At 32.5% G+C, this 13,544-nt stretch overlaps 1 protein-coding gene across 1 annotated transcript in view; it reads right to left on the bottom strand.

The window, feature by feature from the left end:
* Positions 1-13,326, bottom strand: part of LOC135927091 (kinesin-like protein KIF21B) — a 30,688-nt gene extending 17,362 nt beyond the window's left edge. The window contains exons 1-15 of the mRNA XM_065463028.1: positions 13,196-13,326; positions 11,281-11,500; positions 10,557-10,760; positions 10,201-10,278; positions 8,498-8,629; positions 7,881-8,267; positions 7,500-7,615; positions 5,755-5,974; positions 5,332-5,578; positions 5,186-5,267; positions 4,010-4,169; positions 2,835-2,989; positions 2,244-2,377; positions 1,863-2,090; positions 1,134-1,315 (exon numbers count right to left, since the gene is read on the bottom strand). Of these exons, the coding sequence (XP_065319100.1) occupies positions 1,134-1,315; positions 1,863-2,090; positions 2,244-2,377; positions 2,835-2,989; positions 4,010-4,169; positions 5,186-5,267; positions 5,332-5,578; positions 5,755-5,974; positions 7,500-7,615; positions 7,881-8,267; positions 8,498-8,629; positions 10,201-10,278; positions 10,557-10,760; positions 11,281-11,500; positions 13,196-13,326 (2,676 nt within the window). The remainder of the gene's footprint in view (positions 1-1,133; positions 1,316-1,862; positions 2,091-2,243; positions 2,378-2,834; positions 2,990-4,009; positions 4,170-5,185; positions 5,268-5,331; positions 5,579-5,754; positions 5,975-7,499; positions 7,616-7,880; positions 8,268-8,497; positions 8,630-10,200; positions 10,279-10,556; positions 10,761-11,280; positions 11,501-13,195) is intronic.
* Between the last annotated feature and the right edge of the window lie 218 nt (positions 13,327-13,544).

Genomic DNA, 13,544 nt, shown 5'->3' with positions numbered 1-13,544 from the left:
AATGATTTTAATAAAGATTATTTTATATACGGTGACAAAGAGAGGCAATTAAAATATTATATATTTTATGACTTGATGAAAGAAATCTTTTTTTTTACTGCATCTTCGTCGAAATCAGAAATTTTTTATTTATTGACAAATTCTTGACATTATAAATAATTTTTTTTTGACTAAGGAAATTCAAATTTAAAAACCTTTTAAAAATTCTTCTGTCAAAAAAAAAATGATTTTAATAAAGATTATTTTATATACGGTGACAAAGAGAGACTATTAAAATATTATATATTTTTATAACTTGATGAAAGAAATTTTTTTTTTATTGCATCTTCATCGAAATCAGAAAATTTTTATTTATTGACAAATTCTTGACATTATAAATAATTTTTTTTTGGCTAAAGAAATTCAAATTTAAAAACCTTTTAAAAATTCTTCTGTCAAAAAAATGATTTTAATAAAGATTATTTTATATACGGTGACAAGGAGAGGCTATTAAAATATTATATATTTTTATGACTTGATGAAAGAAATCTTTTTTTTTACTGCATCTTCATCAAAATCCGAAATTTTTTTATTTATTGACAAATTCTTGACATTTTATCAAAATTTATAAAACAAAATAAAACTACTTTAATTACAACATTTATCTTTGTATTTATATAAAATAATCCCTCTAATTTTGAATAATTTTACTTAAAAAAAATAAAATAGTTTCGGCCAAAATTTTTGTTAAATTTGATTTTTTAAGAAAAAAATAAAAAAATTTCCATTTTTTTATTTTACTAATTGTGAGAGATGCAATGACATATATAACACCTAGACTTAATCATCAAAAGTGTACATCGATACAAATCAGCTGGAGACGCCATCTTGGTTACACTAATCATTATTAAAATTTTAAACGGGAGCCCATCTGATGCAAACTTTATTAAAGAATTAACGGATCATCGAAATAATAAGGAAGCAAGTTACCAATTTAATAGTAGTTTTTTTAACACGAGAATAATTACTATATGTGTTACCAAAAATGGCGGGTCCAGCTGATTTGATTTTAACGACGCTTAAAAATGCATTTTAATGAATGAACAAAAAAAACTTTCATTCACGAAAAAAAAGGGAAATTGAAGAATTTTTACTTTTGTTTGTTTGAGTTCAAGCATTTCGGATTCCAATATATTTAACTTCAGCTGATTCTCCTTGAGATTTTTGACCAAATTAGCGTGATCCTTTTTAACGACCTTCAAATTTTGAATTTCGCGATTGAGATTCTTGATTCTTTCGTGGTAGAATTCGCCGTTTTCTTCCTTCTTGTCGTTTTCTTCATTTTATAAGTATTCGATTTTAAAAATGATTTAAAAAAGTTGGTCTAAAATCTAACTATTTGAATCGGAATCATTGATAGCTTTTTCCTAAAAAAACCAGAAAACGATATATGGCAGAGACCTGCGGAGGTACCATTAGCAAGGCCCGGCCCGGATTTTTTTTTAAAAATATATTAAAATTTATTTATAATTTTTATAGTTAATAATAGCGATTAAGATATTTGGCTTTATAATATTCGACCAGACCCGACCCGGCCCGGTCCGGGAGGTCTTAGATAAGTAGCATCGGTCAGCATATTAAGATTTACTAAACAATGACCAAATTATATCTTATTAACTTTACCCTTACCTCATCTAAGAGATTAGATTTAGAAAAAAAAACTGGCTCCGCTGGGGGTTGAACCCGAAGTTGTGCCGAGTCTCAGTCTAGGGTGCTATTTTAAAATCCAATAACGCCCGATTAACCCCCCCCCCCATCCACCACCTTCACCCAATATCTATCTGAACAAATTATAACCAAGTTGTGAACAATTATTATTATACCTAAATTGACGAGGGTTTCCCGTTTTTGCTTGTTGATCTGCTCTATCTTGTCCTCCATCTTTACCAGCTGGCGTTCGTAATGCCTTTTCAAATCCTTGATCTGCACTTGGGACCGTTTGAGCTCGCGAATCAAGTGAATTTTTTCATCGATCCCGGTTTGAATTTCGTTGAGCAATTGGACGCTTTCCGCGTCGTCAACCGAGGCTAGGTCAGAAGCGGGGTTGGAAACTTTGAACAATGGAGAAAAAAAGAGTGGGGGGGGGGGAGTTATAATAATATTAATTATTTTGTCAATTTGCAAACAGATCAATTTTTTTTTATAAAAAATCATATTCTTTTTCATTTTATTGCATTTTTTTTTGTCTTTCCTTTCTTCCATACTTTGATCTTCCTCATCCTCGTAATCGGAACGATGGTGAATATCGGGGTCGGAAATGGCCAGCATATTTTTAGCAATGATTTCGGATGTCGAAGAGGCCGCCGATATGGTTCGATTTCTTGAAAGAAAATTATTACTTAAAAAATAATATAATATAGTATTTCCTTTATTCGTCCATTGGGTTGTGGATACAGGCCTTTCGTCCAAGTAGGACAAACGCTAGTGTTGTTAAACGGCTCGTTTTGAGCCGCTTTTGAAAAACGCCATAGCGTAAGACCTCCAGATTTGGCTAATAGATGTCTAGACTTTTGTACCATCTATGAGAAAAATCTTCGGGCTTGCGTTTTTCTGATAAAATACTGAGTTAGCCGTTTAACAACACTAGCACAAGCCTTCATTTTATATTAATTTTCTAGAAGATAATGATATTTATATAAATAATTACCTCTTCTTTAAAAAAAATAGATTAGAATAAGCTTTTAAAAAGTTTAAACTGGGAAAATTGTGATAAAACCTTAAGGAAGAAAATGAGTTAGGTCTGCGAATTAATAAGGGTAAACAGCTAAAAATTAAAATAAATAAATAGAGCATACTCTCGAAATTCGGCTTCCGCTATCGAATCGCAAAGGGCGTCGGCGTTTATAGCCGCCTCGTCGTTGTCTTCATCGCAAGGCATGAGATCATCTTTTGAGAGGCATTTCCTGAGACCTTTCAATTGACTCAGCGACAATTCAACCAAGTGAATCATCTGATTATTTGCAAATATTTAAAAATATTAATAAAACATCCCTGCTCAAAAAAAACAAATAAGCACGTAATTATTTTTTTTTCATTATAAAAAAAATGGTCAATTCCTATATTAAGATCACCTTAAAGTAATCTAATATGATTATAAAATCTACTCTAGACCGCAACAAGACTCATGAAAATGAGGGTAAAGTGTTCCTCCATATATATTCTAAGAGTGGTGCATATAGTTGAGTGACGTCTAAAAATCGGCTAATTCTGCTTAGGCGCATGCCAAAGAAGATCCATTAAGCATTGAAACCGGAGTTAATTTATTATCTATTTACTTTAATATTTCCAAAAAAAAAGACCGAGACTGCGCTGAAAACTTTAGGCTAAAAACTAGGTTTCGCCTTTCGTTTAGCCGGCTAAATATAGAGCAATTACCCAGCTATAGTAGTGCGTAACTTTTGCAGGTTTATATATCATTTTACCGCTCTCCGCTAATAACAAAACTTGGTTCCAGCGTTGAGCATATTTTTTTGGCGAATAGCGGGTCTGATTCTGGCTACTTGGAAATTAAAAATATTTTCTGACTAAGAGTTTCCGCTTCCGATTTCAAATATTGAGAATGCACATAAAAAGGTGCACATAAAAAGGGTTATTGTATTCGAGTTAAAGAGTAATTAAAAGATGGATACTTTGTAATTGGGGTTCGATGGCTTATTTAGAGAGTGCTCATAGGGCCATCTAACCCCATAGGAGCATTTAACCCCGTTACACCTCGTTAAAAAATTTTTTTTTTAAAACTCATTCTTTCCCACCAAACAAAATCCTAATCCTACACGCCACAATGTCAGAATTAATCAAAGAGGTAGATATATTGATTGAGTGGCCTTAGTTGAATAGTAAATAGAGATTGACGTGATATGACACGAGGCATGGAATAAAAAAAATTATGGTGAAATGAGTCTTGTAGATATATAAAATGTTCGTTTGATTATTCTGAGAGATTTTGAAATATAATTATTGTAGCATTTACCTCGAGATTGAATTTGGGACTAGAAGGATTTATGGCTGGAGAATCGTGAGATAATTTTTCACCGGTTTTCGACGAGTCAGTAGTATCTAGATTATCGGTATCTTTGCATAATCTTCGTTTGAAGCGGAGGAATAAGTTGGACAATTCTACGATTTTGCATCTAACAGCAAAGATTATGAATTGAATGAACGAAAATGCATAATATAAATGAATTAATTATTTTAAAGAAAAATATCGTTAGGCAGTCTTGGAGATAGAGGGTTTTAAATGTAAAATAAAGAATCATGTCATTATTATTTTTGATTAGAAAAATGGCGGCGCATATCATATGTATCGGAGATCTTGAGAATTTTAAACGATTTCGAATTTTCCAGACTGATCCGGTTCTCTAATTCCTTTTTTAATGGCAGCCATAATTTTTACCATTTTACCTGTCTGATATTGGTATACAACCTTATCTCTAGTCAGTCAGAAACCCCACAACCCGAATATCGGGCGGGGGGGGGGGGGGGGTAAGCCAAATTATTAAAGATACGAGGATCTTAAATTATAAGGGGAGACAGAAGAGGGCTAGATATAGAATTATTTAAAATACAATAAAATCAAGGTTGTCAATAAAGAAAGGTGTAACAAGAGGATTCAATTTTCAGAAAGAGCGGCAAAATGATGCTCTTACCCAAGAACCTATAAAAATGTAGGGCAGACCCTGAAAGGGTGCATATGAGAATTTTTTTTGCGGGAGCAGGGGTAGGGCAATTATAATTGCGGTTATTCTGGCCTATTGGAATAATGGTGCTCACCTCACGTGTGTCCTTTAATATTTTTTCTTTAAAAACCTCATTTGTCAAATATTGTTTTTTTTTAAAGATTTTCCAGATGATTCGTAATTATTATTAACGGTTACGAGTGTTGTTAAACGGCTCGTTTTGAGCCGATTTTTAAAAGAGGCTAGCTCAATACTTCATCCAGAAAAAATATTACCCAAGTCCTGAAGATTTTGCTCATAGAAGGAACAAAGGTCTAGACATATATTACCGACACTCGTAGCTTAGGTGATATTTTTCTGGCTTAAATATTGAGTTAGCCGTTTTTAAATCGGCTCAAAACGAGCCGTTTAACTAATGGTTACATAGAAAAATGTTTAAAACGTTTATCAATCGTAATATTTATTTCTACCTACAAATTTCCCTTTCCCTGATACGTTTCTTGATGATGTTGAGGAGGTACCAGGATCTTTTGTCTTTGTCTATGACTCCATCTATCGAGGTTTTTTTTATAATTTTATGATTTTTAGAATTTGTAGAAAATGAAAGGGTGTTTACTTTTGATATCGGTACAATACTTCCTGGCCTTCAGCCGGTAATACAGCTTAGAGTTACTGTTAATCATGTATTCCAAAGCGGCCCTAGCCGAATGCAATTTATCGATCAAGTCGTCAACGTTACATGCATCAGCGTCATTTTCGTAATGGCCATTTTGGACGTGGCCGAAATCTCGATCTAGTCTGGAAGGTTCTTCGGAAGACGATTTGGCTGAATGAGCATCGGTGAGTATGTTAGCGGTGTTGCTCTGTGTGAGAATCGGTTTTTTTTATAAGTAAAGTGCTAAGATAAAACAATTATTTTTTCCTCTATTCTTACTCTTCTTTCATTATTTCCTTCCCTCCCTCCCTCTCTTCTTTCTTTCTTTATTCCCGGATAATCGCAAACTGAAACAGCTTATGGATAACCAGGGTGGAAGTCAACCTTCTTCAATTCCGTCAATTGGCATTGCAACCGGCATAGCTCGGCCTTGAGATTGGCTATGATGACCTGGCTCATGAGATCCCTACCGTTCGAGGCCGAGAATTGGTTGACGAATAGTTTATTCTTTATATTTTTGGCCCGATTGGCGTAGTTTAGCGTATTCAGAGTTTCCACGAAGTCGACGTCGGAAGGCGAAACGCAGGCTATCATCACGGTTTGGCTTTATTTTTTTTGCACGAATATGTAATATTTCATTTAAAAGAAAATTAGACGAATTAAAGTTATCATCAGTCAAATCGACTTAATTAAGTCTTTTATATTCATAATGCTTTTTTTTTGCTTAAAACTTGATCGATGATCGATAATGATTTTCTAAAATAGCTTTAATATACCCTACCCACCCCCACCCCCCCAAGATTTTTCCCCATTTAAATCAGATTTTTTTAAAAAAAAATAATAGAATTTTATTCCATTTTGATCAGAAATTTACAAAAAAAGGACTTTTTCCATTTCCAGATCTTTAAACATGGGGATTTATGAATAAAAATTTTTATAACGTTTTATTTATGTTTAAATATATGTTTTTTAAAAAAAATTTCTTAACATTTTACTTAAGGTTTCATTATAAAATATTTAAAAAATGATTTTAATTATATGGTTATTTGCGTAGTTAACAGATAATGCATAAAACATGTTAAAGATGAAGATTAACTGTTAGTATAAAATAATTTGAACTCGTAGAAGAGCTTTTCATATATTTAAACCTAATTGAATGATTTTGAGGTATGTAAAGGGGAGAACATATAATACGTATTTTAAAGAAATAATCATTTTGCACTATAAAAGGAGAGACAGAACACACTGAAAGATAGTTACACAAACATATTTGGGCCAATATCCCGATGACCGAAAAACTATAGTGAAAAATAGTTTACCGAAAGATTATATACCAGCCTCAGAATTTTTTTTAAGATACTTATTTCAATTAAATAAAATTATCGAACATCTCAGATCGTGTGAGTAATGACTGCCCCCATCTCCTCGTTTTAATAACTAAATACGAAACCAAACAGTAACATTTAGTAAATAATGCTTTCGAATTCCATATCAATACTGTCTCGAATCTTAAGTGCTGGAGATCCCAAAATAGAATTTTTGTTGGTGATGTAGAAATAATTCTAATCTGTGAGCTTAGTGTGACAGCTTCTGTAAAAGGAATGTTTTTCACTTTTTGGCATAGGGTTGGACTAGAAAATGCTTGTTAATGTTACAATAATAGTATCGAATAAATTGGTGAAAAATTATTTTTTAAAATTAAACATAATAATATTTGAAAGTCATTTGTAAACAAAATGTCAAGTGATTTGTAAGTGATGCATTTTAATAATTATTATGTAAAAAAAATTTAAATCATTGATTTAAAAAAAAAAATCAACTTGATTTTTTTTTCCATAACCTCCCATCTCCTTTTACAAGTTATTAAGATAAATAATTGGGTTTAAAAAAAAAAGGAGGAATGAAAATTCAAAATGATTTGTCTATTTATGTTCGATGGGGAGGGGTATTATAAGATACTTAAATCTATCTATATACAGATAAATAATCTAAATTTAAATACGGAGCATCTATACTCTTAAAAATAGTATAATGGATATCGATACTTTTATAAAAATTTATTTTTGATAAGATATAAAACAATATATAAATTCGATGTATCTAGATATATAGTTTTTTAAAAAAAAAACCTATTGCCACCCAAAGAATCCTGCAACAATCTCGTGAGTTTCGAGTCCCTGTACGGTACATGAGTCGCTTTCTTAGATCTGTCACCGAGTGCCGAAATAACGTTACCCAAAGCTAACTGTGTCAGAGGGAGGGGAGAAAATAGACCAGAATGTTATAATCTATAAAAAATTAAGTAAGAATAACCACTACTACTAACTTGATCAGAAAATCTGTTGAATGTCAACGGTAGGATGGTACAGATTTAGACCTTAGGGTTAATCCGGTTCGCTTAGTAAATATAATATCGTCTAGTATCAAAGAAACCTCTCTAGATTCATGTAATTCAAAAAAAATGGCCACCAACAATTTTTAAATTACATTCAACACTAATGAGGACTCACCAGTCCGCAGTTGATGTGAATGCTCTCTTTAGCCCTGCGACCAGTGGCCCCGGTCCTCTTAAGCCTCTCAGAGCCGGCTAAATCTACGAAATGTAATTTGAAACTCAGCCATTCGTTCGTTTCGGGGTCGAGAATACCGTTCCCGTTCTCGGTTAAACTTTCACTGGCGATTTGCATTTCCTCGGTCAGCTGAACGTCCCCATTTATCAATTTAGGCGGGGTAGGTGAGGCGGTACGAGTGGTTGGAGAGGAAGGATGGTAAGCGAGAGAGCCCCGCTTGAATTTGGCGTTGATGGTGAATATAGCGTGCGATCTGGAGGAGAGTGAATTCATGACGGTGCAACCGGTCGTTCTGCATAGAATGCCTTTCTTCAAGTATGTCAGGACCTACAAAGGGATTGCATCATTTATATTATATTATTGATTAAAATTTTTAAGATAACACGTAACGCGAGTGAACAATAATTAATATATTTAGCACGCGTTCATAAATTAGATTAAATCTTTCATAAGCGTCCTGGGGGAAAAAAAAGGAAAATTTGTTCGAATAGGGGACATTTAAAAAATTGGCGCCATTAAACCTAAGGGTGATTTCATTTTTTAAATATAAATAGTACTTGATCTTCGTGATTCACGATTTTGGTAGTTAACCCGGAAACGTAGACGTTCCCAGAAACATCTTCCTGCACCTTGAGTCCGCTACCGCTAGATACGCTCGTGTTGAAACTTTGATTCATCCCCTTTTTACTCTTGTATCAAAAAAGAAGATATAAAGCGAGTATAGAATTTCATTTTTTTTTTGGTAAGTGGATTAACTCTTTAGACTCTAAAGGATATATCAGGGCGCTCTGGCGTTTACCAGTCATTAAAAATATATATATCAAAACGATAAATATGTAAGTTAGAAATTATCAAAAAGAGTTAATTTTTAAATTATATATTATAACGCGTTTAATTACTTTAAGAATAAGGAAATTTATTCGGGATTAACTCTGCGTTCATAGCTGATAATGTCAAAATTTGCAGGGAAAATATTAGCGAAAATTGGCTATCGCCTAAGATTTCGCGTCAACCGTGAATGCAGGGTTATACAACTACTAAGAAGATAACATTTTCATTATGCAAACGTTAGAAATGATATTTTGTAACTGTCGATTCTTAGCTTCATATCTTTTAAAACTTTAGGCGTGCGTTCTGGTATGGCCTTACGCATCATTTATAGTAAAAGCGATTTGTTCGAGCGTGGCGGTATTTAACGCCGAGTTATATATACAAAATCGAGCCAATAAATAGGCATCATTTACAAATGTAGAGCGAAAACGTAAACGCTAACGATAAAAATTTGGAAAACATGTGTTACGACGTACATTTCAAAAAATTATTATAGCCGTGAAGAATCAGTTGTGATTTTCGATGGCGTTAAATACCGCACAGCTTGAACAAATCGCATTTACTATAAAGGAGGCCGTCGCCTTAGGCTGACTGTGTCAAAGCGGTTGGCTTGAGAAAAATATTGGTCTCGCCGGGAGAAACGAGAGAAAAAAATTACAATTAGCGGCTCAACTCATTTTATAAATATAAATACGTCATATCCAGCTGATACGGTCAAAATTTCTAGGCCTAAGAAAAATTTTTTTTAAAATATACATAACCCCCGCATTCACTGTTAGTGCGGATTCGCGGGGACTTGTTAGTAATGAATTAAATATATGTTAGGGTCAACGTGTTTTTTCCGGCAAAGTGTTATTTTTACAACTTTAAATCATTTTTTGAGCGCGATGTATACAGTCTTGTTTGGAATACCTACCCGACGAATTTCAGACAATTTATCAATCGCATGAGCTTTTAAACTTAATATAATTCGTATTAAATTTTTCATACATTTTTTCCTATATAAATTCTTTCTTTTCTTTCTTTCTTTCTTTCTTTCTTTCTTTCTTTCTTTCTTTCTTTCTTTCTTTCTTTCTTTCTTTCTTTCTTTCATAAAATGACTCAAAGGTTTAAGGCAAAGTAGTCTACGATTCATAGGATAGGTTTACTCTAAACATGATAGAATCTATTTCCCGGTAAAAAAATCAGATTTTTAAAATTTAATGGAAAAAATGCGCGCTAAAAATGATTTAAAAGTTGTTAAAAAAAACACGCCGACGCTAACATACATATATACATACAAAATATCATTGTGACAAATAATAAGGAATGAAAACAAATCACCTACTTGCTAGAAGAAAAAAAAAATGTTTAATATAATAACATTATTGTTCTATCTTGAAAAAAATAAAATTGTTTGATATTGTTTTAAAGATATATATATTATTACCGACTGACTAGTAGAAGACGTATTCAAGCCATTAGGTTTGATCGTGTTCAATAGATCCACTATTTCATCGTTGTAAAGCTTAATATTTATTTTATTTTTATATTAAAAAAACGAAGAAAAAAGGTTTAGCGAAAATTCTATATTTTTTAAGTAAGAGATGCGAGCACTGCGCATGTCCGTCTATCCGATACAACCCGTAAAATGGAATCCGTTCCGATACCTATAGTTATGATCTAAAAATCAAAACCGGGTTCGGGTTCTGCTTAAAAAAATGAAATCAGGTTCAGGTCTAGAAGTTGGGCCGATAAATATAAAACCGGGATCATGGCAGGAAAATATATTTTTTAAAAAAAAACCTCCAAAAATTGAACGGACATTTCGAAATGGTCGTTAGCGTGGGCTTCCGTTTCCTTCGGCTGAGAGTATTTGCGGGTATCGTCTCCTCGTGTCGTCCTTAACCGAGCGAATAAGAGTTCCAAGGACCGAGATATTATACCGTTTTCGCTGGGTTCGCTCGAGTTGTAAAACGTGCCCATGGTGTAGGTCTTACCCGAACCAGTCTAAAAAAAAATTTTTTTTTTTTTAAATCATAATTTAGCGAAAATTTAAGTAAGTAAGAAAGAAATGGATTTAGACCGCCATTTTAATTTCGCGCGATAATAAATTACGTAATCATGTTTTTGAATAGGGAGCAACCAAATTAGACCGTGTTGATTCATAAAACAAACGGTCAAATTCATTACAGAAATATACGTAACTTCACTGTTGTGATGCGCTGAGCATTTTCATAAATTTTATCGATCATCTGTTGATGGAATTCCGAATGAGGGTCGCGATAAATATTTTAAAGCCACAATCGTAGACTCGAATCCGTCAGTGGGAACAAGCCCCGACATCAATGTGCCCCATCCCCACTTACCCCCCCCCCCTCCCTTCTTATTCTATATGCGGTATTATAATTCGCTTCAAATCTTTAAATTCTCATGGATAACAATATAACAATAGGAAAAGAGGAAAAACCTAATAAAAAAAAAAGTTTTCCGAGAGGAATGAATATTAATATTATCTCGAATTCGAAACCTGGCCGTAAGCGAGGACCGTCGCGTTATAACCTTCGAAACATTTATCGACCACGTCCTTGACGGCCGCGTCGAAGACTTCCTTCTGGGTCTTGTGGGGTTCGAACACGTGGTCGAAGGTGAAGCCCTTGTCCTTGGAAAGTACGATTTGATTCGGCGGGAGATGCTGAACGCACAGTTTGCATTGCTCGATTATCTCCCGCGTGATCTGCGGTCTTATCCTATAAAAAAGAATTATTTTAATAGAATCGCTAAGGGTAAGAAATATTTCTAATATAAATAGGGAAACCTGCAGGCTCGGACTAAAGCCCGACATCGCCATATTTTATGGGATTAGGGCAAATCATTTAAATGATTAAAATTAAATGATTAAAATTTAAATATGTTCAACGTATCACAGTTTTTAAAAAAAATATAATAAAATAAAAACTTATTAGATTGTCAATCATATATTTAATATTTCTAGACAACTTCCAAATAGACAAAATGTATTGTATGATATATTATAAAAAAATAAATTAAAATTATTTGAGAATACACAAAAAAAAATTTAATAACAAAAAAAGAAAATAACAAAAAAGAAAAATGAAAATAACAAAAAAGAAAAATGAAAATAACAAAAGAGAAAAAAACAAAAAAGAAACAAAAAAGAAAATAACAAAAAGAAGATGACTATGAAAAAGTTTTTATATTTATCTAATATATAAACGTGCTAAAAACCTATTTAATGTAGAGATTTTTTTTAAAAAAATAACTTCAAAAAAATTTTAATTTAAAGATTAAATATTTTTAAATCCTCCAAATATTTCCGACATTAAATTTTAGATAGATAAATATGTTTTTTCGGTATACTTTTTTTAAACAGCTGTTTTGATTTGAATCACATTTCTTTCAATGAACACATTTTTTTTAGCCTAGGGCGCGCGTATTAAAAATTTAAAACGCGGATAAGGTTTTTTTTTAAAAAAAAATATTCAGTTGTCTTTTCGCTCTTCTAAGAAATGGCAAATCTTTCTTATTCAGTTCCGGAGATTTTCGAGAATTCGCGACCAAATAGTGTCCCAGTTCCCTCTAATCTGACATTTAACGGTTCTAAATTTATCGGGCTCCCTGAACCGGATATCAGCTACAAAATGCCTATTACTCACAAAACGCAAAATGGGGGGGGGGCAAGCTAAATAGGGTAGAGATTCACAAATCGATAGCTTACCGTAAAATCAGGTGATAACCAAATTAATTTAATTTTTACATTCCAAGTATAAAAAAAAGAATATTTTTTTATAATATCCGGGATCAAACCCGGCCGGGTTAAATTAAAATCCGGCGCCGAAACCGGTAGCGGTAAAAAATTAAAGCGAAAACGAAATCACATTGGCAAATGATTTCTTTGTATAAATATTTACTTTGTAAAAAAGAATCCTCCTCATCTTATTTTTTTTAAAACAAAAAAATATTGGAAAAAAAGGCTTAAATGAAGATTTAAAAATAATAATTTTTTTGAACTATTTACCTAAAAAATAAAATAAATCATTTATTTTTTTTTTCCTCTAAGGAATTCAAACCAGTATAAATAAAAAAACTTATGATTTTAATCAATCCCATATTCCTTTAATAAATAAAAAAATTACTGAGGTTATGAATTATGTTATATATAAAGTATTATAATCATTATCTTCTTTCTTTCTTTCTTTCTTTCTTTCTTTCTTTCTTTCTTTCCTTTCAAAGTCAAAGTCTACTCAGTCAAAGAAAAAAAGTTTATTAATTTACGTTTAAAAAAAAAGAGGATAAGATAATATAGAAAAAAAAATCGGGCTGAGTGGCGCAGTTTGAACAAATCAGGTTTCGGGCCGGGTCAAATTTTTGAAATCTAACGGCCGGTTTGGGTGGAACCGTAACCACTAAATATTCGAACCCACCCTTCCTGATCCACGTTACCCCCGATGATATTAATATACAAGTCTGGTCTAGACTGAGAATCGTGCGCGCGTGGGGGAGTAGTGGTGTTAAATGACTCGATTTTAGCCGATTTTTTAAAAACGGCGAACATATAAAAAAAATATATTACCTAAGCCTCGAAATATGGCTCGAAAGAAAGAAAAGAAAAGAAAGAAAGAAAGAAAGAAAGAAAGAAAGAAAGAAAGAAAGAAAGAAAGAAAGAAAGAAAGAAAGATTAAAATATTAAACTATTTAAAAATTAGATAGCAAATCTTATATTGCTGATAAGTTTCAGTCTTTCTTTCTTTCTTTCTTTCTTGTGTCATCTAT

This window comes from Gordionus sp. m RMFG-2023, chromosome 3 (genome assembly GCF_954871325.1).
Source record: "Gordionus sp. m RMFG-2023 chromosome 3, tfGorSpeb1-WG-v2, whole genome shotgun sequence".
Classification (NCBI taxonomy): domain Eukaryota; kingdom Metazoa; phylum Nematomorpha; class Gordioida; order Chordodea; family Parachordodidae; genus Gordionus; species Gordionus sp. m RMFG-2023.
Note: the sequence above shows the minus strand (reverse complement) of the source record. Positions and strands in the feature narration are given on the sequence as shown.